General features: G+C 39.3%; 1 protein-coding gene across 3 annotated transcripts; it reads left to right on the forward strand.

The window, feature by feature from the left end:
- The first annotated feature begins 2,071 nt into the window (after positions 1-2,071).
- On the forward strand, positions 2,072-24,521 carry dusp10 (dual specificity phosphatase 10). 3 transcript variants are annotated; one of them, XM_053687731.1, is made up of 4 exons: positions 2,072-2,504; positions 5,646-6,448; positions 16,712-17,080; positions 19,468-21,786. In XM_053687731.1, exons 2-4 carry the CDS (start codon positions 5,698-5,700, stop codon positions 19,611-19,613), a joined length of 1,266 nt encoding a protein of 421 aa, XP_053543706.1. In that variant the 5' UTR covers positions 2,072-2,504; positions 5,646-5,697; the 3' UTR covers positions 19,614-21,786. The 3 variants fall into 3 exon arrangements, with proteins under 3 accessions (XP_053543706.1, XP_053543708.1, XP_017348788.1); XM_053687733.1 differs by having other exon boundaries at positions 2,098-2,504; positions 5,724-6,448; positions 21,645-24,521; XM_017493299.3 differs by having other exon boundaries at positions 2,099-2,504; positions 21,645-24,521.
- Positions 24,522-25,818: the final 1,297 nt, after the last annotated feature.

A 25,818-nucleotide genomic window follows, 5' to 3' on the forward strand; every position in this document is an offset into this window, starting at 1 on the left:
ATCTACACACACACACACACACACACACACACACATACATATATATATATATATATATATATATATATATATATATATATATATATATATATATATATATATATATATATATATATATATACATACATACATACATACATACATAGTGCATCTGGAAAATATTCACAGTGCTTCATTTTTTGTTATGTTACAGTCTAAATTCTACAAACAATACCCTATAATGACAACGTGAAAGATGTTTGTTTGAAATCTTTTTTTAAATAAATTTATTAAAAATAAAAATCAAAAAAGCACATCAGAGAACAGATGCAAACAAACAGCATTATAAAGACCAAGGAGCTATCAAAACAAGTCTGTGAGGAAAAAGTTTTGAAGACATACCAATCAGGCTTTTGTTTTTGTCTGTGTGGAGTTTTGCTTTCTCCCTGTGTTTGCATGGGTTGGATGGAGTGATAATTAACTATCTAGTTGACTTGTTTGGAAACTGACCCAGAAATCACTATTATACACTTTATCTTTTACTTTACAAAGGCTTAATAAGAAACACTTCTCTAGTTATTACCTATTATCTATGATAATAAAAGCCATTAGTATTGTGTCTACATTGTAAGAAATTGCAGATTGCCTCTCAGCAGATTCCATTCCAATGTGGTAGGGTCATCCAGGTGTTAGACACTACATTAACTTTAGAATGAATGAAATAGTGTACTAATTATGGACAAAACTCTGGTTCTATGAACAAAAAAGGTTCCTCATCGTTGGGATCAGCCACCGACCTGATGGGTGCTCGATGAGTAGGTTCCAAGGACAGAAATGAAATGATTCAGGTATATATAACAAATGCTACATCACTTGACACTTTGTAATTCTATTGAAGGTCTTGGCATACGTTTGTACACACACTGTGGATATCCAGACACTGCCCCTGGTGGTTATCTGGTGTTCATAAAACCACATCCATAACTAGTGTTTTATCTGCTCTCAGACACACACAAACCATTTTATGGAGGGCTTGAGAATTAAGATCATGTGGTGAAATAATTGTTTGTTAAAAATAATTCAGCAGACCAACTAATTTTTTATGTAATTTTTATCTGATTGTTTATTATTATTTTTTTAAAATGAGAATTTTAAAGAATTTATGTCAAACGTAAAAAGTTCAACTAATGCTAATAATATGCAGGAACTGATTAACATATTTTCTTTGGCTTAGCAATGTAAAAGCTGGCAATATTCGTAGAAATGCTACAGAGATTCATGGCCTTACATAACCATTTAGTTGCTGCAAAAAAATAAACTATCACAAAACATAAACAGAGTCGTTGATCATCCAGGTAACGACATCCATCCATCCATCCATCCAACTTCTATACCGCTTATCCTTTTCAGGGTCATGGGGAACCTGGAGCCTATCCCAGGGAGCATTGGGCACAAGAGCATTGGGGTAGTATTAAATAAAAAATAAATAAATAAATAAAACAAGATGAAATTTTTATGATACCTCTTCCTCTTATTATTATTATTGTTGTTGTTGTTGTTGTTGTTGTTATTTTTTTACTTATGAACATTTTGCAGATTACGCACGGCGTATGCAAATTTAGGACCTCACCTGTATCTGCAGGTACTTTCTTATAGTGTACACTCTTATTAAAGAGGACGGTGAGTATATATGTGACCTAAAAATGCCTTCAAGCTCAGATTTGTTTCCCAGTACTGTGGTATTCACAGTGGGGGCCGCCAGGGGGCGTCCGGAGGCCTCAACAATTCGGTATGAAAAATAAATAAATATATGATTTATATATATATATATATATATATATATATATATATATATATATATATATATATATATATATATATATAATTCCTAATGTAATTTAAAGATGTAAGCTGTAATTATTAATAATAAAAAAAAAATTAAAAAACGGGGATATATTCAGAAGTCTGTATTTTTAATGTGTTTTAAAGACATCTTGCAAAAGGGGGGCCTTGGTCACAGGATAGTGCCATTTGGGGGGCCTTGCCCTGGAAAAGTTTGGGAACCCCTGTCCTAGTAGACCGACCACGTGTACCACGTGTAGTCAGACCAGATCCGTTCTGACCATGATAGTGTTGTCTGGTTAAACTGTGTGTGTCAGTGAGAATGCATCCATGTCACACTCGGGACGCTGAGTAAGCACTGCTCTCTGATCAGGCCTCTGAAAGCTGACTTTACATTCGTCCAGCCTCCTCCTCCTCCTTGTTTCTTTTTTTTTTAAAATTCCTGGGCTGGTTTTGCTACATAGCCAGTAGAACTATGATTACTGGATCAATGAGGAAATCTATTGGCTCGATCCGGTGCCACTCTGAAGTGAGACTCTGTAATCTGTACCATCAGGGAGCAAAGCAGAAAGTGAACATGCTCTGAAGAAACCCTGCTGGAGCTCTCGGAATGATCTGAAGCTTTGCGAACGCCTTTAAAATATCAGCAAGGACCCTTTAGACTTCATAAAACACGCCAGAAGGTGAGTTGTGATGGTGATTGTGGACCGTTTGCGTGTTGTTGTTGGCAGGTGTGTATTCATGTTGGAGCTTTCAGAACTGGCAAGTGTGTTTGTGTGGAAAAGCCCTGTAAACTGTGCATCATGATCAATCAGAAGTGTGTGTGTGTGTGTGTGTGTGTGTGTGTGCGTGAGGTCGGATGCAGGACGTGTCTGTATATCATATTCTCAGCACGTCCTCATGCCGAGTTTCAGAGAGGGCTATTTATAAACGGGTCCGCAGCCTGAGCAGTTCATGAAAACAAGGATATACACTCACCGGTCACTTTATTAGGAACACCCGCACCTAATCATTCATGCAGTTATGTAACCAGTCAGTCATGTGGCAGCAGTGTAATGCATAAAGTCATACAGATGCAGGTCCAGAGCTTCTGTTAATGTTCACATCAAATAATGTGATCTCATTGGCTTTTGGAAAAACCACCGGGAACTCTTTAACTGTCCAGTTTGCGTAGTCAAGGCTCAGATCCCTGTTCTTGGCTGACCTGATGTGGTCTTCTGCTGTTGTAGTCCATCCATCTCAAGGCTCGGCATGTTTCCCTGAAGAACGGGGGAAAGTGTGAGGTCGGTGACTTGGTTGTTGGTGCCAGGTGGTTCAAGAGTATTTCAGAAACTGCTAATGTCCTGAGATTTTCACGCACAACATGTTTCTAGAGTTTACAAAGAATGGTGTGGAACACAGAAAACATCCAGTGAGCAGCAGTTCTATAGTGAAATACAGGTTCTATATGTCAGGCAATCCAGGGTTTGACTGGATTTTGTGTTCGCAGAAACGAACGCAAAATTAAGCAAACACGTCCGCGGTATTCGGAGGAGCTTGCGATTTTTCAAAATTACCGCAGATTTTTCCACAGACCATGCAAAACACTTTCGTGTGATTTGAGATTTCGCCAATTGGAGTATTTTCCGCAAAAAAAGCACAAGAAATTCTGCAAGTTGCGTCACAAATTTTGAAAAAAGCTGCAGTGAAATCAAGCATGTTCGGCTGCAACAATCATAAAAAACTGCGAAATTCTGCATAGACTGATAGTTGGTGATGCCTTGTTGATGACAAAAGTTAGAGAAGACTGTATTGAGTTGACAGGAAAGGACGTTTTTTTTTCTGTCTTATTCTTCTGTGAATGTATTGAAGCAATTAATTCAGCCAATTATAGATGAACTCCAGCTGGTATACCTATATACAAAATTATGAACATTACAGGTTTATTTCTATCGCTCTCTTTCTCTCTCTCTTTGGTTGTACTGTGCCTTGTGTTTTTTGTGAGTAGAATTTCACTATTATTATTATGACCAGATTTTAATTAATTACGTTAGTTAACCTACATACGTTGTGTATGCATCTCTACTTCCAGATATTCTAGATATTTTATGAGAATTTGTTGTATTTATGTTCACATGTCAGAATTGCCCCTTATTGTCTAGACAATAAAACATATTGTCTTGTTACTATGATGTGCTATGACTGGACAGTAAATGAATAACACTATGAAGTTTTCGTCCTATTACCCTGGACCCCTTCCCCTAGGCTCAAATGTCAAAGTCCACCCATGCGTGGTGAAGTGAAAAACATCACAGAAAGCATGACATATGGAGCCTTGAGGTGGCCGGGCTACAACAGCAGAAGACCACGTCATGTGCCGCTCCTGTCAGCCAAGAACAGGGATCTGAGTCTAGATTGGGCACAGGCTCACCCAAACTGGATAGTTGATGATTCATGTGATGTTTTTCCAAAGTCACAGAGATCACATTTTTCCTCATTATAATGTTTAATGTGAACATTAACTGAAACTCTTGACCTGTATCTGCATGATTTCACGCATCGTGCTGTTGCCAAATGATTGGCTAATTGGATAACTGCATGAATGATCAGAGGTACCTGTGTTCCTATTAAAGTGGCCAGTGAGTGTATATATCCGAGCACAAGGAATTCACCTAGACTTAAGATTGAGCTATAGTGGAGATGTAGCCAGTGTGAATGTGTTCTCAGATAAGTGATTATAGACCTAACTGCATTGTCTTATTTGACATTTTCCTGTTTATAGGTTATTGATTTATGGATAAGCTTCAGTAGATTATGTTATAAATTCAGACCTCAATAGTTATTACTTTTTATACCACAACGCTGTTGAATTCTCAATTCTGATTGGCTGACAGACGTTTTGAGGTGTGCAATTATTTTTTAGTAAATGCACAGCAAAAGTAGTTCCAGTCAGGTATTGACTGAATTACAGTTCCATATCACTTCGCCAAGTTAACTGAAATAACAGAAAAGTTAGGCTACTATCCACCACAGCACACAGATTTAACAACAAACAAAACTACAATTTTCCAGAAATATGTAAGGAATGACGGGCCGTTGAATTATTAGAAAAATAATGTGAAGCCGAGGTGGTAATTCGGTCACGAGGCGAACCGGAGGCTTGAGACATTGATATGCAGTTATTAGAGAGGGAGAGAGTGAGAGAGAGAGAGAGAGAGAGAGCGAGCAAGAAAAAAGAAAGAGAGTGCGAGAGAGCACATGTGATAAGCTGGTGAACAAGTATCAATATTTATTTATTTATCCATTGTATTTTCAGCAGTAATAAAAAATGAAAAACCCTGTGAACAAGTAGGCTTATTGATATTTATTTATGAACTCTCTCTCTCTCTCTCTTTCTCTCTTTCTCTTTCTCTCTCTCTCTCTCTCTCTCTCTCTCTCTCTCTCTCTCTCTCTCTCCAATAACTGCGTATCAATGGCTCAAGCTTCCGTTCCTAGCTCAAAAATGACGTATTGGAATTAGCAGTGGAGACTTGAGTTGGGATGCATTATAAATGAGTTCCACACGAGCATTTTATGGACAAAAACCTGACAAATGTCTTGAAATAAAACATCTGAACAAGGTCTTGAAGTGTGGTAACTTTGGTATAAGCAGAATAATTGACTCCAGTCCATTGAATTATTAGAAAATAACACAGGTATAACGGCCACCCCACATTACCACCTCGAGGTGTGCATTATTTTCTAATAATTCAACAGCCTATTGTCAATTATTCCTTATTTACTATATTAGTTTAGACATGCAGTCATTTAAATAATTGTCATTTCTCACTTTTTCCCCACCCCAGAGTGCCCAGCTGGGTTGTTTGTTGTCTGCCAGCCTTGCTCTGTGGTTTACCCATGCCTCCATCTTCCCTCGATGACAGATTTGTGGTCCCGCTCCAATTTTATCTGGACACAACCTACCTGGAAGCCACCGTGGGCGCCATTGTGGTGGAGATCCAGGTGACCAACCTCACTTATATGCCCTCATCCAGCAGTTCCACTCGTTCCCTGACGTGTGGATGCAACAGTGCCAGCTGTTGCATGGTGAGCACTTACGAGAAAGACAGCCAGACACAGACCCTGACCCAAACACTGAGCCAGGTCAGTACAAGTAGCCCCGACTTGAATTCCGGCGTCAACTATGCTGCGCACGGAGGTTTCTCCAGGCCAATGGTGGGCCAGAGTGAAACCGTCAGTGCACCCAGTCTCATATCCAGCACACCCAGAGGTGGTGTGCGCATCATCCACCCAAGTGAGCTGGCTCAGAAGATGACATATTGCCCCACAGGTCATCCAGTGGGGCCTCTGCCAATAATAATAGACTGTAGGCCTTTTTTGGACTACAGCAAGAGCCATATCCGAGGCGCTGTGCATATTAACTGCTCAGACAAGATCAGCCGCCGGCGCCTGCAGCAGGGCAAGATCACTGTGCTGGATCTCATTTCCTCCCACCAGAGCAAAGACTCCTTTAGAGGCATTTTTTCAAAAGAGATAATCATTTATGATGAGAGGACACTGGACCCAACTCGACTGTCATCATCTCAACCTTTGCATGTAGTTCTGGAGTCTCTACGTAGGGATGGGAGGGACCCAATTGTTCTCAGAGGTTGGCCTCTTTTTAATTTTTTTTTATACCAGTTGTTAATGTATTGGCAGAAATTTATATCCAAGGTAAGAGTCTTGCCTTGCTTGAAGAGCCAATAGTAGCTATTTGGCAGTTTTGGGAACTTGAACTTAACCCTCAGGTCCGAACTTTAACTGTGGAACCACCAGGTCGTCATTATAATCATAAAGAGGCCAGTTATTGCCTCAAGGTCTTACTAGTGATATTTAGATAGAGTACAAAATGCTAGCACATTACAGTAGTTATGATATCGGCCTAGTAATTATGAACTGTTTCTGTGGTTTCTGTACAGGACAGACTTCCTGTTTCTTTACACATTCATTCAGTTTGCTACAGTGATGTTATCTTATATTCTCTTCAAATAAGTACATACAGTGCATCCAGAAAGTATTCACAGCACTTAACTTTTCCCAAATGTTTTTATGTTACAGCCTTATTCCAAAATGGATTTACTTCATTATTTTCCTCAAAATTCTACAAACAATACCCCATAATGACAACATGAAAGAAGTTTGTTTGAAATCTTTGCAAATTTATTAAAAATAAAAAACAACAAAAAAAGCATATGTACATAAGTATTCACAGCCTTTGTTCAATACTTAGGCACCAATTACAGCCTCAAGTCTTTTTAAGAATGATGCTACAAGCTTGGCACAGATATTTTTGGGCAGTTACTCCCATTCTTCTTTGCAGGACCTCTTAAGCTCCATCAGGTTGGATGGGGAGCGTCGGTGCACAGCCATTTTCAGATCTCTCCAGAGATGTTCAATCGGGTTCAGGTCTGTGCTCTGGCTGGGCCACTCAAGGACATTCACAGAGTTGTCCTGTAGCCACTCCTTTGTTATCTTGGCTGTGTGCTTAGGGTCATTGTCCTGTTGGAAGATGAACCTTCGCCCCAGTCTGAGGTCCAGAGTGCTCTGGAGCAGGTTTTCATGAAGGATGTCTCTGTACATTGCTGCATTCATCTTTCCCTTGATCCTGACTAGTCTCCCAGTTCCTGCTGCTGAAAAACATCCCCACAGCATGATGCTGCCAGCATGATGCTGCCACCATCATGCTTCACTGTAGGGATGGTATTTGCCAGGTGATGAGTGGTGCCTGGATTCCTCCAGACATGACGCTTGCCATTCAGGACAAAGAGTTCAATTTTTCATTTCTCATGGTCTGGGAGTCCTTCAGGCGCCTTTTGGCAAACTCCATGTGGGCTCTCATGTGCCTTTTACTGAGGAGTGGCTTCCGTCTGGCCACTCTACCATTCAGGCCTGATTGATGGAGTTCTGCAGAGATGGTTGTTCTCCTGGAAGGTTCTCCTCTCTCTACAGAGACACACTGGAGCTCTGTCAGAGTGACCATCAGGTTTTTGGTCACCTCCCCGACTAAGGCCCTTCTCCTCGATTGCTCAGTTTGGCCGGGCGGCCAGCTCTAGGAAGAGTTGGGATGGAGGCCACTGTGCTCATTGGGACCTTCAATGCTGCAGAAATGTTTCTGTACCCTTCCCCAGATCTGTGCCTCGATACAATCCTGTCTCAGAGGTCTACAGACAATTCCTTGGACTTCATGGCTTAGTATGTGCTCTGACATGCATTGTTAACTGTGGGACCTTATATAGACAGGTGTGTGCCTTTCCAAATCATGTCCAATCAACTGAATTTACCACAGGTGGACTCCAATCAAGTTGTAGAAACATCTCAAGGATGATCAGTGGAAACAGGATGCACCTGAGCTCAATTTTGAGTGTCATGGCAAAGGCTGTGAATACTTATGTACATGTTCTTTTTGTTTTTTATTTTTAATAAATTTGCAAAGATTTCAAACAAACCAAGTTGTCATTATGGAGTATTGTTTGTAGAATTTTGAGGAAAATAATTAATTTAATCCAATTTTGGAATAAGGCTGTAACATAACAAAATGTGTAAAAAGTGAAGCGCTGTGAATACTTTCCTGATGCACTGTACATTTTTCTGCATTAAATGAGTACTTTGTGCTTGTTTGTGCCATGTAACATGGGCCATATTGATTGCTATTTTTATCAGGCTGATTTGGCACCTTTCAAGTAAACAGATGTACTTTTAAAGCTTACATAAGATGGAGGAGCATCTGCAGCTCATGTTTACCAGGACAGTTGGTAAATTATTTACAATTCATATATCCATTTGTATTCAGCAGGGAACATGTACACAGAGCACAGAAAATTAGGCTTCTTAATGTTTAAGGAAATCATATACAGCTGTAAACAGTGAACTGTCTTTTATCCTTAGGCTACTTGTCTTGTGAACATTGCCATGTTTTTCACATTTTGGCTGGGCTAGCAGGCATTGAATTGAGAGGATAGTGCATCTGTCAGTTTGCCGCTTGCTGAGCACCACACTGTGAGGCCACACAGGGCCTTCGTCTGTTCCCTCATGAACAATGTTCTTTGCGTTCCATCTGTTTCATTCCTTCGGGTTCATCATCTTGCCTTGCCATCTTGTCTTGTCTTTTTTGCCTGTTAATTATAATTTGCAATTGTGGAACATTTTTGTTTGTTTTTATGTGTGCACCAAGAAAAAAAAGTACTTCCGGCTATAACATGAACAATGTCACGATTACAAGGTGGAGATGGATGAAAGTGCAGAATTTCTTTAATTAACAGCACAACCAAACACAAAACAAGAACTATGAATCAGCAGCAAAACACTAAGAGTAATCATAAACCAAAGATCATAAACACAGCAACAGGGACAATGGCAAAGAAAGACAAACGTAAGACAAAGAATGCAGTGCAAACTGTGGCTATATACACGAATGCTCGTTAACAGGAACATGATTCAGATGCAGGTGGTCATGTGACTGATGCAGTAGCTGCTGGGAAATGTAGTTCTGAGTTTCTTCACTGAAGAAACAGCTGGAGGTTAATTAGAAACAGGTCAGTAACATGATTGGGTATAAAAAGAGTATCTTAGAGTGGTGGAGTCTCTCAGAAGTAAAGATGGGATGGAATCTGGATGGAAAAACCTATATTCGCTCTAAAACCTGAATATACCTTTCAGCATTGGTGATGCCTTTCCATCAGAGATGCAGGCTTTTGAACTGAGTGCTGATAAAAAGCCGGATGGTCCCTCTCCTCTTTAGTCCTCTTTAGTTTAGAGGATGCGGAGTCCATGGTTTCCAAAAAGAATGAAAAATTTCGAATCGCCAGACCACAGAACAGTTTTCCACTTTGCCTCAGTCCATTTTAAATGAGCTTTGGCCCAGAGAAGACGGCAGCATTTCTGTATCATGTTCACATATGGCTTCTTCTTTGCATGATAGAGCTTTAACCAACATTTGTGGATGACACAGCAAACTCTGTTCACAGATAATGAGTTCTGGAGGTGTTTCTGAGCCCATGCAGTGATTTCAATTACAGAATCATGCCTGTTTTTAACGCAGTGCCACCTGAGGGCCCGAAGATCACGGGCATGCAATATTGATTTTCACCCTTTGCACAGAGATTTCTCCAGATTCTCAGAATCTTTTGATGATCCATCCATCCATCCTCAACCGCTTATCCGTTATCGGGTTGCGGGGGCAGCAGCTCCAGCAGGGGACCTACTCTGAGTTCCTTCTCACCCTATCTCTAAGGAAGAGGCCAGCCACCCTCCTGAGAAAACCCATTTCGGCCGCTTGTACCCGCAATGTAGTCCTTTCGGTCACTACCCAACCTTCATGACCATAGGTTAAGGTAGGAACGAAGATTGCCCGGTAGATCGAGAGCTTTGCCTTCCGACTCAGCTCCCTTTTCCCCACAATGGTGCGGTAAAGCGATTGCAATACTGCTCCCGCTGCTCCGATTCTCCGGCCAATCTCCCGCTCGCATGTCCCCTCACTCGTGAACAAGACCCCGAGGTACTCGAACTCCTTCACTTGGGTTAAGTACTCATTCCCCACCCGGAGTAGGCACTCCATCGGTTTCCTACTGAGAACCATGGCCTCAGATTTAGAGGTGCTAATCTTCATCCCAGCCGCTTCACACTCAGCTGCGAACCGATCCAGTGAGTGCTGGAGGTCACAGATTGATGACGCCATAAGGACCACATCATCTGCAAAAAACAGCGATGAGGTCATCAGGTCACCAAACAGCAACCCCTCCCCACCATGACTATGCCTCGATGTCCTGTCCATGAATATCACAAACAGGATTGGTGACAAAGTGCAGCCCTGGCGGAGACCAACCCCCATCTGGAACTAGTCTGACTTTTTGCCGAGCATCCGGACACAGCTCTCGCTTTGGGAGTACAGTGATTGGACAGCCCTAAGAAGGGAACCCCTTACCCCATACACCTCCCACATTAAACCCCTGGGGACCCGGTCATATGCCATCTCCAAATGGGCATACTCCCAGGCCCACTTTTACTCTTTTGATGATATTGTAGACAAATTGTAGATGTAGTTTTTCACAGATTGGTGAACCTCTGCCCATCTTTATTTCTGAGAAACTCCTCCTCTCTAAAATACTCTTTTTATACCCAATCATTTTACTGACCTGTTTCCAATTAACCTCCAGCTGTTTCTTTTTAGTAACACTTTAGTAACACTTTAGTAACACTTTTTAGTAACACTTACTTTTCCATCCCAACTTTTTTGAGACGTGTTGCGACAATCAAATTCAAAATTACCGTATTTTTTTCTTTAAAATGATACATTTTACTCAATTTAAACATTAGATATGTTTTCTATGTTCTATTATGGATAACATGGGTTTATGAGATTTGCAAATCATTGCATTCTGTTTTTATTTACATTTTATACAGCGTTCATGAAGTGGAGATGAGTGGTGCTCCTGTAGGCGAGCCTCAGCATTAGCTTTGAATTTGTGATTATGCTGCTGATTCGTCACTCATTCACCAGACACCAAACAGACTCTCTGTTAATTTTAAAATCAGACTCTGTGTTAATGACAAAAAATTGGACATGTGTGCCATATAGGATGCCTATGCCCTGTCTAAGATAGAGGAATATTTTTCTGCCCTTATTGGTACCAAATGATTTTCCATAATGAACCTAAATTCTGGCAACTCTCAGGTGGAAGTTGCAGAATAAGACAAGCATAAGACTGCATTTATTTGCCCCATTTGTTTCTGGAAATCTAGCGCGTTACTAATATTTAGACTGTTACAAATGCTCCCAGCCCGTGTTAACACTTAAGGAAGAAATGTGTTGGAGACCTCCATTTCAATTAAGTGCTTGTGTTCCTGGATGACCTGACTGTCTGATCCACTTGAGGAATATGAATGTTAATTGTTGTAATTGTCTTAGGGATTTTGGTTTATAGTTGATTCCAGACAAATAATTCTTAAAATTCAATTCTGTTTATTTATTTAGTTAATTATTTTATTTATATGGCAATTTTAACAATGGACATTGTCACAAAGCAGGTTTACAGAAATCCAGATATAAGTTTGAAATTTGAAATGTATAATTTTATCCATAATGAACAAGCCAGAGGCGACAGTTTTAAGGAAGAACTCCCTGAGGCAACCAGAGCAAGGGGGAAACCCAACCTCACCTGGGTGACACCAGATTTTAAATAATTTCTCTTCTATAACTCTATATAGTCCAAAAAGTGCCAAGTGGGTTAACAGGAACGTGAGTACGGACATCATTATAGTTTTAACTTTAAGTAAATCATATCAAACTGAAGTTATCAACTGTTCAATGATGGAGACTGGAGTGTAAATTAGGGCTGCAGCTAATGATTATTTTCATAATCGATTAGTTGGCTGATTATTATTAATTTTTTTCCAATTAATCGGAAATGGGGGAGCAAACTTTCAGTACCATTTTTTTTTTCGTTTATTTAACATAAAATCCACAAACTGAGTGTTACAAATATAAACTTCCAACTAAAACTTTACACAACTGTTTGTCCAATTATATAAGACTGAAAAGAACCCAATACACACACCAGAATAAATATTATTAATTTAGGACTGTAGTTTAATTCAGTGCTTTTTGTGCATCATAAAAATAATGCATAAATACTTATATATATTATAAACTAATATATAAGTTTATATTATATAATAACAAGGTAATGTTGACATAAACAGTAAACTGAAGAAAGTCATTGTGTCATGATTTCCCCTTGAGACAGTGCTGCAGTATTGCAGTATGCTCGGAAAACGCGTGCACCAGCCAGATACTTAAACGCATAGCAAACGCACACTTTTCGGTCTGCAATCACAGTAACTTTGTTTACGAAGGACATATGCTTTTGTTATGGTTGTGTTCTGTCTCTGCCCTGCTTTGTCAGTGGTTGTTTCCCGAGTGTGTGTCAATATTGTTTTCAGCTGTCCGTGTTTACCCATTATTATATTTGTCATTTAAACCCCTCGTTGCTCAGCATTGAGTTTACCTCATTACCAAGCGGTTGGTTCTCAGTTCCCGGTTCATGCTTCATGCTATTGACCTTGTTTCTCGTTTCATATTTTCGATTCTAGCCTCACCCAGTTCATGCCTGTTTGTATATCGCCTGACCTTTTGCCTGTTAATAGACCACGCTTTGGATTACCGTTTTGGATTTGTCTGCATATCTCCTTTAATAAAAACCTCTGATCTGCATTTGCATTCGTCCTTAACTCTATTACGTAAGAACGTGACACATTGTCGGTGACTCCGTGCGTATGACGTCACACGCCATTGACTAGGAAGCGGTTTATACTTCCAGCTTAAACTAAGTGGCTTATACTTATACTACTTATACTTAGTAAAAAAAAAAACCCGCTAGAGTTCCTTTTAAGACGATATTACCTTTCTAAAATTCACACACTAGACAGTGGAGTACACGTGCATAGTCTAAGTGTACAGTACGTCATTTGGGACACAATTTTAGTATTTACTCTCCGAAGCATGTTCTCAGTACATAAGTAACATAGTTAGTAAATACACCCCGTGCCACACGCAGCCCAACTAATCGATATTGAGATTCGTTGACAACGATTTTCATAATCGATTATTATCGATTTTATCGATTAGTTGTTGCAGCTCTAGTGTAAACTGTTCGTAGCAATTGCAGTCATTGAGGCTATCCAAGAAAGCACATCCACAGCCATCTTTATGGTATCTATGTTGTACCATCCACAGTAATCTCATAGTGATTTTTAGACTATCGATGTGGGGCCATGTGTAGCTCAACAGAGAGAGAGAGAGACCGAAATTTTTCTGTGAAGTACCTTGGGCATGTCATACACTACATGCAGATGGTGTACATACTGACCCAGTAAGATCTCTGTCTTGCAGAGCTGGCCCTGACCCTCCTACCAAAAGGAGTTGTGAAGTGCTTTTAGGCTTTTGCTGAGTACTACCTTTTTTTCTCGATGGTTGATCCAAAGTAGTAAAGCCCTTGAATTGCCTTACATTGGAGTATCAGACACCCAAAAAGAAAGGGAAACTGTACAAGAGAGAGCACATAATGGAACACTTTCCAACTTCATCTTCCTTTCCAGAATGAGTGGACTGCTAAACATGAGACTGATTTCATGGCCATTATTGAGAGTTTGACATCTACACCTGTTCTTGCTTTGACAAATTCTAAGCTGGAAAGCTGCAAGTAATAGCTTATGCCATTTAAGGGTTATCAGTGAAGAAAACTGCTTTACCCATAAGTTAGAGTATCTGATTTTAAAATTAGCAGTTTGTGAAACATTCAATAATTGCTTGTTTGGTGTTGACCTTACAATCGTATCTGACAACAACCCCCTGACCTATGTTATGACTTGAGTAAAGCTTGATGCAGCTGGAAACCTCTGGTTATCTCTTTAACATCAAACACAGAGCACTACATGTAAATACACACTCCACACACTACATGTAAATACACACTCCCTTGAAGATCAAACATTCCTACTGGAAAAAGAGGAAATTGATGCAAGGGAAGAGATGTCAAACACAATGCTGTCTGGCATATTTGAACACCAGTCAATTGCACCTGTGAGGGGTAAATGTTCTGTTGTGAAGTGCCTTTTTATGGTTCTGCAATCCCCGTCTACTTTATCTTCCCTGGGTAGGAGACAGTACCAAGAATGGTACATGATGATTAGTGTAGACTTTAGCTCTGGGATGGTGTCTAGCACTAGAAGCGAATGGACAATTATGGAGATGTATGTTATCAGCTTGTCAATATAGAGAGATAGACTTGCATGTTGTTCATGACGACATTGGCCATTTTGAATCTGAGTGTGGTTTTCATCATTGCCCATGGATGACTATAGATATTGATGAACAATGCTGCACGTATAAAAGGTGTTTTAGGAGAATCTTCAGAGAGCCGCCCGCTGTCACCCCACTCTATCACCCACTGTAGCTTGTGTGCATGGACTGTCATTCCCTCAAACTAGACAGCTGAGACATTTGCCATTTAATAGTCATTATTTTACTTTAGTTTACAAATTTTATCACAAACCTCTGGTGGCACAAGCACTTTGGGAGAAGCTTATTTTGTGCTGTGGGTTTCCTAGTTGTGATCAGAGGAGAGCTTTTGAGGAGAGTCACAGTCTATCAAAGAGCTGTTTTGATTGATTGGAGCAGAAAAGCTGAGAAATACACCATATTATCCCTGTGAGAACCCTCTTGAGAGGTTCAACAGAACACTCCAGAGTATGCTTGAAATTCTAGAGAGGAACAACCACTCATGTGGTCACACATTACCACCAGAGATGTTGTCAATCCCTTGTTCATGCATATAATCGCACAATACATGGCAGTACCAGAATTTCACCATATAAATGTTTGACAGACAACCTATGTTGCCAGTTGACCTCATCCTTGGTACCAGTCCTGCAGGGAAGGGCTAAAGAAGCCATTCAGAGTATGTCATGCAACTACGACAGCACCTTCTGGAGAGTTAGTCTGTTGCGCCTAAGAATTCTCACAAAATGGGACTGAATATCGAAGCAAGATTTGATGAAAGTATTAAAGCTGCTGAGCTTTATCCAGGACACAGGGTTTTAATCATGAGTTGTGTCATAAAAGGTTGAAGGACCTCATTGTACTCTCTATGAAGATCTTCTACCCTGTGGGTTCCTACCAATATTCCAGCTGTAGGTCCCAAGCCGGACCAATCCAGATAATTGAGAAAGGAGGCCACACAAGGAAGAGGAGCCACTGGTATCTGTGGAATTATTAACCATTGAGGCAGATGGCTGTGTTTTGAGAACTTTTAGAGAGGATGCTACCAGTGCACCTGTTGAGCAGGAGCTCTACTAACCACCTTCATGTTCGTCAGTGCATCATGAGAAGATATCAACAACAGAGCTAAACCCACATGCCAGAAAGTATGTGCCCCAGCTCAATTAAGCCCTCATACTGCTGAGACTGAAGTCAGCACTGATTCTACAGCTGATGTTGCTAAATTGACACAAGTGGAGCAGATCCATGATGCAGCAGTCAGTCTTGAAACATGTCAGGGATGCCAGGACTTTATTGTACTGTAATAGAGACAAAGCAGTTTTATGTAAAAGCTGAGCATTGTTCTAATTGTGTGTGCAGACTTTTTTGTTTGTTTGTTTTTGATACCTTCAACTGGTGGAGTTCTTAGATGTTCTTAGTGGAGTTGTTCCTGCTTCTTAGCTGGACCATAACTACACTCCTTACTCATCAAATGCAAAGCATTCTTATGGACACTTACCAACGGGTGGTAGAAACTGAGTGCACTCAGAGGGACTAAGTTGGGACTCTGGGTCCTTTTTATTTATTTTTTATATGCTTAAATGGGGATCTGTTTTAGTTAAGAATTTCTGTTATAGAACCTAACATGTTATAAGGAAATAAGTGAAAAATAAGAGTAGAAATGAGGATCTGCTGATTCATAGTCAGTGGTAGGAGAGTAGTCAAGGAGGACGAGGACAGTTTTGTGTCTTGGATAGAAATGAAAGAAGGAAAACAAGTCTGTAGTTAGAAACATTAGTGGGTAAAGTATGGACTTATAAAGCAGAGGTGTGACTCGATCACACAAGATGGAAGGAACCAGACTAACTGTTAAGATGTATTGATCCTAGCAGTCACATTCAGAGAGGTTGATGGAGATTGTCTGGAGAAGTGTAGATGGTATTGGGTCAAGTGAATCAAGTTGAATGTCAGTGACTTTCTGAGCAAAGTGTATCATGAAGTCAGCAGTAAGAGTGTGTACAGGAAGAGGAGGAATGGGTTAAGTACGGAACAATTGAGATTAAGCTAATGCCATTAATGCCATTACTAGTATTCCATGTGCATATGTGTCCCTTACAGGTGGCTTCTCCAGTTTCAGACATGGCTATGAGGACTTATGTGAGAGCTCCCTACAACTTCAAGAGGGTCATGATGCTGGTGCAGCTGTTGCCCTGTCTGGGGCACTACCTCACTTGCTGCCCTCCAGCCCTGATATTGAGAATGCTGAGCTGACAACTATTCTGCCGTTCTTGTACCTGGGAAATGAGCGTGATGCACAGGACCTTGACCAAATGCAAAGGCTGAACATTGGATACATTCTCAATGTCACCACGCACCTCCCACTATACCTCTATGACCTAGGGATATGCAAGTATAAACGCTTACCTGCCACCGACAGCAACAAGCAGAACCTACGTCAGTACTTTGAAGAAGCATTTGAATTTATAGGTATGGTAACTGCCTTCTGATTTTATCAATCAATTCACTGGTAATACCTTGAAGACAGTAATCTAATAATCAAATCTTAGCTGATCAAAGATGATTCTAATGACATTTCAGCAATGCAGTGATTGTCCAGTCCAGCCATTACGAACTTTAAGTCAGTGAGACCATACAGTATGACAGCTTTTACATATTCCAAACCTTAGTTACAGTGAGGAGAAATAAGTATTTGGACACTTTTCTTTTTTGGTTTTTTTTTAATATAAACTACCGCTAAAAAGTTTGGAATCACTCAAATTGCCTTGCTTTTTTTTTTTCTTTTTCTTGTTTTTTTTTTTGTTTGTTTTTTTAATTTTCAATTAAAATAACAACAATACAGTGATCAGTAATACAGTCTAGACATTGTTAATGTTGTAAATGACTATTATAGCTGGAATCAGCTGATTTTGTTAACAAAGACGTGCACTACTCCCTTCACAGAACAGCACAGTCTTGCCCTAAGCAGGATAGAAAAGAAGCGTGATTCACCACTTGAGTTATCAGTTAGAAACTTTATCAAATAATAACTGCAAAACAGCAGTCTCATCTTCAACAGCGAAGAGGTGACTCTGGGAGGCTGGCCTTATAGACAGAGTTCCAAAGAAAAAGCCATATCTGCAACTGCCTGATGAACGGAAAAGGTTAAAATAGGCAAAAGAACACAGACTGGACAGAGGATGATTGGGGGGAAGTGTTATGGACAGACAAATTTTGAGGTGCTTGGATCACAGAGAAGAAAATTTGTAAGTTGCAGAACAAATGAAAAGATGCTGGAAAAGTGGAGAAAATATGATGGTCTGGGGGTGCTTTGGTGCTGGTAAAGTGAGAAATTTGCACAGGGTATAAGGAATCTTAAACAAGGAATGTTATCACTCCATTTTACAAAGCCATACCATACTCTGTGGATGGCACTTGATTGGAGCCAAATTCATCCTAAAAAAGGACGATGACCCAAAGCACTGCTCCAAATTAAGCAAGACCTATTTAAGGAAGAAACAGTCAGCTGGTATTCTGTATGTAAAGGATTGGCCAATGCAATCACTGGATCTCAACTCTGTTGAGATGCTGTGGGAGCAGCTTGACCAGATGGAACGAAAAAGTGCCTATCCAACTTGTGGAAGGTGCTTCAGGAAGCATGGAGTGAAATTTATTCAGACTTCTCAACAAACTGACAGCTAGAACACCAAAGGTCTGCAAGACTGTAACTGCTTTGATGAACAAAGTTTGAAGCGCTAAAATGTAATTCCAGAGCAGAAACCATTATTTCTAACCTTGTTAATTTGACTATATTCTCTATTGCAACTAAAAGAATGAGTTTTCATGGAAAAATGTGAAATGTTCTGAGTGATGCCAAACTTTTGAACGGTAGTGTACTTCCATAGCACATATCCACTTCAAAATATGTGTTCATAAGCATAAACAAAGATAGGTTTAAAAAAACAAAACTGATAGGGGAAAAAGTATTCAGACACTATATTAAGAAACAAAACAATACAAACCCTGATGAAGTCGGACAAATGTGAGACCTGATCGATGCTCAGATTATTTGGGACGTGAATATCTGTGACCAGTACTTACAGAGCCCTGCCATAAGAGCAGTATAATGCCCTTCCTCTGATGCTGCAAAGCCAACAACAAACATGGCTACAGATACTACTATTGAAACAAAAGGTATGCTCCTTCGCTGTATGGCATCAGCAGGAACTAAAGCTGTGAGAAGACTCTGCTGAGCAGTCCAATACTATGTTTTAAAGCAGATTAGATGAGCTATTAGCAGACATGGTCCAAAAGCAAGAGCTGTTAGCAGAAACACAACAGTTACTGACGTACAGAACTTGAGGGAGCATAGTACAGCCTCCTCACATACAAGGACAGATGCTGATGTGCTGTCTTCATTCTCTGAAGATGAGGCCCAATTCGGTAGAGAGGGCTGATATCTTTCATCATTAACACAAACTAAAGACTGTGTAAAGAAGGAGCACAGCACAGCAGTGGCAATGAATGCCCTACAGGCTAGTATTAAGGCTGCCTCGGTGAAATAAAGTTCTACCCAATATGGCTGCACAAGTGTATATTCCAGTTTGTGGTATATCCACCCACACGATTGCACATTTTAGAGCATGTTGAAGATGTGATGTGCTTGAAGAGCAGACATACTGGCTGCAGTGACTGATGTAGAAACCCTATGCTTCAGTTGTATCAGCAATATATTGGCACACAGGCTACTGGAAGGCTACACATAGGCCCATGAAGCATTAAATAATTGCCTCCTTCTGTCTGAGATGCAAGCAAAACATACAGACACAACAGACTGACCTTAGACATGTATCTGTGCCGGGACATTATTTCCACAGAGATGGGATTGAAAGACCACAACAGCAGATGGAATGAGCTATGCAGGATGCACCAGGGACCACATTGGTGCCATCACTGCAACCCAGAACACAGAGGAGGTTTTGTGCTAGAGCAGTGTGTGATCAAGCCTTTAAAGCAAAATTGACAAACTGACAAGGGAACCTGGTGTCGGTTCTGCTGAAAGTGGGATGGTTCTCCCTTCTACACCTAGACCTTTAACCAGTCCCACCCGGTATAATAGTTTTTTTTGTTTGTAGCGATCTGTGATCTTTTCTAATGAATATAATTGGGCCAAAAAGTTCTTGAACATGTAAAAGAGTTAATAATGGAGAAATGAATAAATGCGGTGCAAAAATACCACCAGGTCCAATTTGCTAACATGTTAATCACCATGGTCTTTTTGTCCCATGAGGTTCATATCTGACTGCCAGCTCCCATGAATTTTTGGATCCTGCTGAATCCCAGTCCTGATGCACACTTTTTACACAAATCTGCAATTTACTCAACTGAAGGCGCGAAGCTGATAAAGATCCTTGTCTGTCCATTCTGAGTCATATTTTTTAATCATATGTTGAGATTACACCCCAATGTGTAACTTCACCCCAAGCTCCAGAACGCAGAAACAGGTAATTGGACCAGTCAGACATCTCTATTTGAGACACCATCTCCTCTGAGCTCCTCACTGAGCACAAAATAAATTAGTGCAAAGGACACCAAAATGACCATTATGACTTATGATCACAAGCTTTGACCACTTCACTTTAAATTTTTTTTTTTTACATATTTATAATTTAGGACTACTGTAACATACAGTGCCCTCCAGTAATATTGGCACCCTTGGTAAATATGAGCAAAGAAGGCTGTGAAAAATTCTTTACTGTTTAACCTTTTTGATTTTTTGTTATAAAAAAAAAATCCACAAAACTACTCTTCTCTCGTGGATATCAAACAATTGCAAACAAAACAGGTTTATAAAAAAAATCTTTGTTAAATATAGGTGTGCAACATTTATTGGCACCCTTTTAGTCAATACTTTGTGCTACCTCCCTTTGCCAAAATAACAGCTCTGAGTCTTCTCCTTCAGATCTGCATCTGAAATTACATTCAAAAATATTGACTAATTTAGAAAATCCAGAAGACTGGTATGCAAAGCAGACCTTTTGGTAAGTTTGAAAGCGACATGAGAGATTTTTTTAAAAATTCAAACAGTAACTGTAATAGGAAAACCAGTTAGTGTTAGTAAACACTAAGCAGTTAGTCTAGGATAGCATGTAAGTAAGCAATTTGAGACACCATGGTATTTTGTTAAGCAGAGGTAGATGGATGTGTCTATACTAAAATAACTATAACTAAAGTAACTAAAATAGCACATACACTATTACTTTAAATGTTGCTTGATTGAATTTCAAATTATTAAAACTGTCTTTTGTATACATTTCCAAATCCATCCATCCACTTCTACACCACTTATCCTTCCTTCAGGGTCACGGGAAACCTGGAGCCTTTCCCAGGGAGCATCGGGCACAAGGCAGGGTACACCCTGGACAGGGTGCTAATCCATCGTAGGGCACACTCACATACACATTCACACACTACGGACACTTTGGACATGCCAATCAGCCTACCATGCATGTCTTTGGACTGGGGGAGGAAACCGGAGTACCCGGAGGAAACCCCCGCAGCACGGGGAGAACATGAAAACTCCGCACACACAGGGCCACGGTGGGAATCGAACCCCCGACCCTGGAGGTGTGAGGCGAACGTGCTAAACACTAAGCCACCGTGCACCCCTAGTTCTAATATATATTTGTAAAATAAATGAATGAAACAAAAGAGGAGCCTGTTCTTTTTGGTCACAGCCCCTATTTTAGTAACCCCTGGTTTAGTTAAAGAGGTTAATTATTCCATAATGTCATAATTACATATTCAATTTTGTCCTCAAATACCCTCTCAAAAAATGATGTCAGGGTTAAATCCTGTGATTACAACAAATGACCAGTGCATCAGGACTAAATGCTGCTTCTAACCCGAGTCAATATCACGTAGCATAAACAGCACTGCGTTCAAGTTCTGAATAGCAAACTCCACCCCCCATGCTACAATCCAAGCAGCGATTTAATGTTAAGCAATCCTAGGTCTAGATTTTAAACGGTTGTCTTTTCATCTGCATCAACAGAAGAAGCTCACCAGGCAGGCAAGGGACTGCTCATTCACTGCCAGGCGGGCGTGTCAAGGTCTGCCACTATTGTCATTGCATACCTGATGAAACACACTTGGATGACCATGACAGATGCCTACAAGTTTGTGAAGATGCGAAGGCCTATCATCTCGCCCAACCTCAACTTCATGGGCCAGCTCCTTGAGTTTGAAGAAGATCTCAATAATGGCATCACTCCTCGCATACTCACGCCCAAGCTTATTGGAGTAGAGACCGTTGTATAGAAAGGTTGATAAGAGTGCATTCTCCTCCAAAGTATTTTTCCTTTAGTTTTTTTTTTTTTTTCAACCGGAAGACTGTCTGTGAATGGGATGCATGCCTCAAAGACGCAAGTTTCTACTTGTTTTCGCTTCAGCATGGATTTTGGAATATGCACGTTGTCTCTAAAGATGCCTGTGAGAAAAGATTTGTTTGGTGTGTTAGTTGTTCTTGTACTATTTTTATACCAGAGTTGACCATGATGAGCCTTATGATGAGGCTTCACTGTGCAATACTTTGAGTGAAATGCAATGGAGGTTTAATCTGTATCTATATAGTAGGTGATGGTGAACACCTTTGCAGGTCTCTACTGTATGTTCAAGATTCAATATATTTTTTAAAAAGATTAATATTGTGTTCAGTTGAATGTGAAGCCAATGTCATTGGCATGAATGTTTATTAGATATATTTTTATTTTTTAAAAGATGGAAGGAAATGTTTTTTTTTTTTGGTCTGTATATCATACCAAATAATTTTGCTTAATTCCTCTTTGATAAAATCTCAACGGCTCTGTGTATGTTTGTCTCTGGCACTTCTACTGTGGTTATTCCTGGTGCCAGAAATATGTCCAAATAAGAAATCTATGCTGCATGAACACCCAAGACATAAATATTAATATTCAACTGTAATCCTCTTTTATTGTTATATGATATTTACCATATACTGTGGTCTTAAATTACACTGTTACCTTACTCAATGCTCCAAATATCATCTTGACATCTGCTTTTTTTTCTTTTCAGCTTGTTTGTGTGTGAATGTAGGAGAACAACCAAAAGATTATGGTGTGCTATTACATAATTCTCTTATTTCTAGTAACATTCTAGCCAGCTGAAATGCTCTGACCTCTAACTGGGTACTTAGTCAAAAATATATCAAGGAGACAGTTTTTTAAGTGGTAGTAAATGTGGATAACTGATTAATGCAACAATGTCCATCATTTGTACTTAATTCCATTGCAAAGCTTCCAAAGTTTCTTTGGAAACATTAAGCACTGGTGTTAACTGGAGTCATACGACGTCTCGGCTCTATTTTCTTTCCCGTTCTTTAATGTAAAGTAAGCAAACTGAAAATACTCTGTTTTGAGTGACACAGCAGCACGGCTTTCTCTACAGTATTATCATATTTAGCTATTCAAACTAAGGATAAAATGTTTTCTTTGGGATTAAAGCCATGGTTTGCAGTCATTCATAATTTGTTTAGTTCATCAAATTTATAAGTAAGGGGTGATCTGTTTATTTCTCTATCAAAATGACACAGAGGGATATTATAAATAATTTCATAATGAAACTTTAAGCCAACTGGGTGTAATTTTGAAAGCTTTGTCTGGCATTATAGTTATCACTTTACTACGTACTTAGCACAACGTTAATATCATTAACATTTAGCCACACTTTGAACTTTGTTTTTATGTTTTTTATTTAAAACAAAGTTGCATATGCAAGCAGTTACCGTCAGAGGATTTTACTTCGACTTCGAAACTTATATAAATGCAACTTTAAGATAAATACAGAAAAATAAGCAGATGCTCCAAAAAGGAGTAACAAACAGTTAGCCTTCAAGAAAAAGGAGAAAAAACGTCTCCCCAAATTGAGACGCTATACTGTTTTAAGATTATGTAAGATGGTTGAGTGTAAAATGAATTTTAAATGTGAATTTATTTAAAATTCATAAAAATAATTTTTATGCATATTTTCAAAAGCAGAAAGTCTTTTGTCACTGCTTTCAAAAACAAAACAAACAAAATAAACAGATTAGGCCTTAATTCGCATTAAATACCAGTGTTTAAAACATTGTTCTTTAAGAAATGAGCCTGAATGTCCTCACTGCTCACTTAATAAAACTGCGGTGTAAAATTGTTGCTTGTGTGTATACACTATATACCTTACTTTATTTGTATATTCAATTCATTTGACCTCCTTCCTGAAATGATTTCTATATTGTCACTTCTGTGAAACATTTATGTATGGTCAGATGGTGCAAATGATTGTGCAACTGAAACAAAAAGGTAAACCAATATTTCCGGGGTATATATATGGAGTGTTTATGTGGGTTTGCTGTTTTATATACAGTATTATACAGTATACAGTTGATATTTTAAGAGTGACTCAAAAAGAAACAGCAAGATATGTATTATGTGTGCCTGTAGTCTGATATACCATAGATAATCGTGTCTCTTTCTGTCTATGCGTTATGTTAGGTGTGATCATTAGTGTGTTTTCGCACTGGCTCAGAAAAAGGTGCTATATTAATGGAGGCCTTCTAAACCTTATTTGTGACATGTTCTGGTACATTATTTTCTTTCCCCAAGGTTAAAGCGGTTTATATTTATGATTATTGCTTTTAATCTTAATTACAAAGGTTAAATCCTGACATATGATTTGGAAATAAAACAAAAGAAGTGCAAAAAAAAATAAAAATCCATATAATGAACTGTACTGTGATTTTTTTTTTTTTTTGTAAAGGTAATATCTGAGAATATCTTTAAACCTGTAATCTGTCTGGCTGTTCTGTTTTTGTATGGATTGTTATTGCTTGCAAATTTTTTATTACAACTAAAATCCAAGCTAAAGAAAATAATCTCTGTGCAGTTCTTGAATTATGTCACATTCATAATACTGCCCTATATTTACCCAGTCCCTGTGGGCCTCTGTGTTCTGGCCCATGCTTACAAAGGTCAAATTCTCTTCATAAGGAACAGACCCCAAAATAAATCTGATGAGATGCCCGCTTCATTATCAGTATCCCGTCAACACTCTGCAGGCCCACAGCACCAGAATAGCCTGGGTCTTAACACTGCTAAAAGAATTGCTTCATAGACATATTAGGCATGGCAGCACCAGCAAACACAGAGCAGAAGCCTAGAGAGTCCTTGTCTCAGATACATCTACAGTTAACAACATAATTATTGGCACCCCTCAAGAAAATGAGTAAAAATTACTATAGTGATATTTTGAGCTTAAACAAATGTAGACAACTATATAGCTTTAGGATAACACAATATTTTTCAGTTAGACATCTTAAGTGCTCTTTTATTCTGCAAAATTTAGTTTCAGAATAATCTGCACTTGCACAATTATTTGGGGAAGGCCTCTCTAGCGAGAATAACAGCACAGAGCCTATTCCCGTATTGTCTAAAATGGTTGAGACTTGTAGGGATTTTAGCTCCTCCTCCATTCTGAACATTATAGGCTTCTTGCAACATTTGTGCAACCAATATTGGGATGATTGGATGTATGTTTGTAGTCATTATCTTTCTTAAACAGTTTTAACCAGCTAGCAGATTTTGGGGCTTTTTTTGTGAATTGGGGCTTCCCCCAGCTGAATTACTCAGTTGACATGGTGGCATAATGAGCATTTGTGTGGGTTATAGGTTTTTGATGGGATAGAGTTTGGGTCCCAGGTAGATTGCCCAAATAGGGCTCATAAAAATTTCTCTGTGGGACCCATGTGCCTTAGGCAATGTGAGCACCTGCTTGGGCATAGGTGAGTTACAAGTGGGGCCCATGTGAACCACCATCCACTGGCCCCAGATGAGTTCCATTTATACCATCTTGTTTGGGCTACCACCCCTTGGCCCCACATATTCCCCTTATTTTGTTTTGGGTGTTGAACTGACTGTATTTTATGTTACAGCAACATGACAAAACACAGAAAACTTGACAGAACAAAGGACTCAAAATTGTAAATTGACAACAAAGAATAAGTTGTTCAGTGACAAGCAAAAACTATTATAATACCAATAATGTCTACTGTAATTGTTTAATACATTTTAAATGTAAGAGTTATTCAATTACAGTTACAGAAAAATTTACATTTTAAAATGTCAACTCATATGCCTAACATTTTCTTACATTTAACAATAAAGAAAATATTA

This window comes from Ictalurus punctatus, chromosome 2 (assembly GCF_001660625.3).
Source record: "Ictalurus punctatus breed USDA103 chromosome 2, Coco_2.0, whole genome shotgun sequence".
Taxonomy (NCBI): domain Eukaryota; kingdom Metazoa; phylum Chordata; class Actinopteri; order Siluriformes; family Ictaluridae; genus Ictalurus; species Ictalurus punctatus.

Coding starts and splice junctions, on each gene's coding strand:
- dusp10 (XM_017493299.3), top strand. CDS start 5,698: ATGCCTCCATCTTCCCTCGATGACAGATTTGTGGTCCCGCTCCAATTT. Junction 6,449..16,711: donor GGACCCAATTGTTCTCAGAG/GTTGGCCTCTTT, acceptor TGTCCCTTACAG/GTGGCTTCTCCAGTTTCAGA. Junction 17,081..21,644: donor AGAAGCATTTGAATTTATAG/GTATGGTAACTG, acceptor CTGCATCAACAG/AAGAAGCTCACCAGGCAGGC.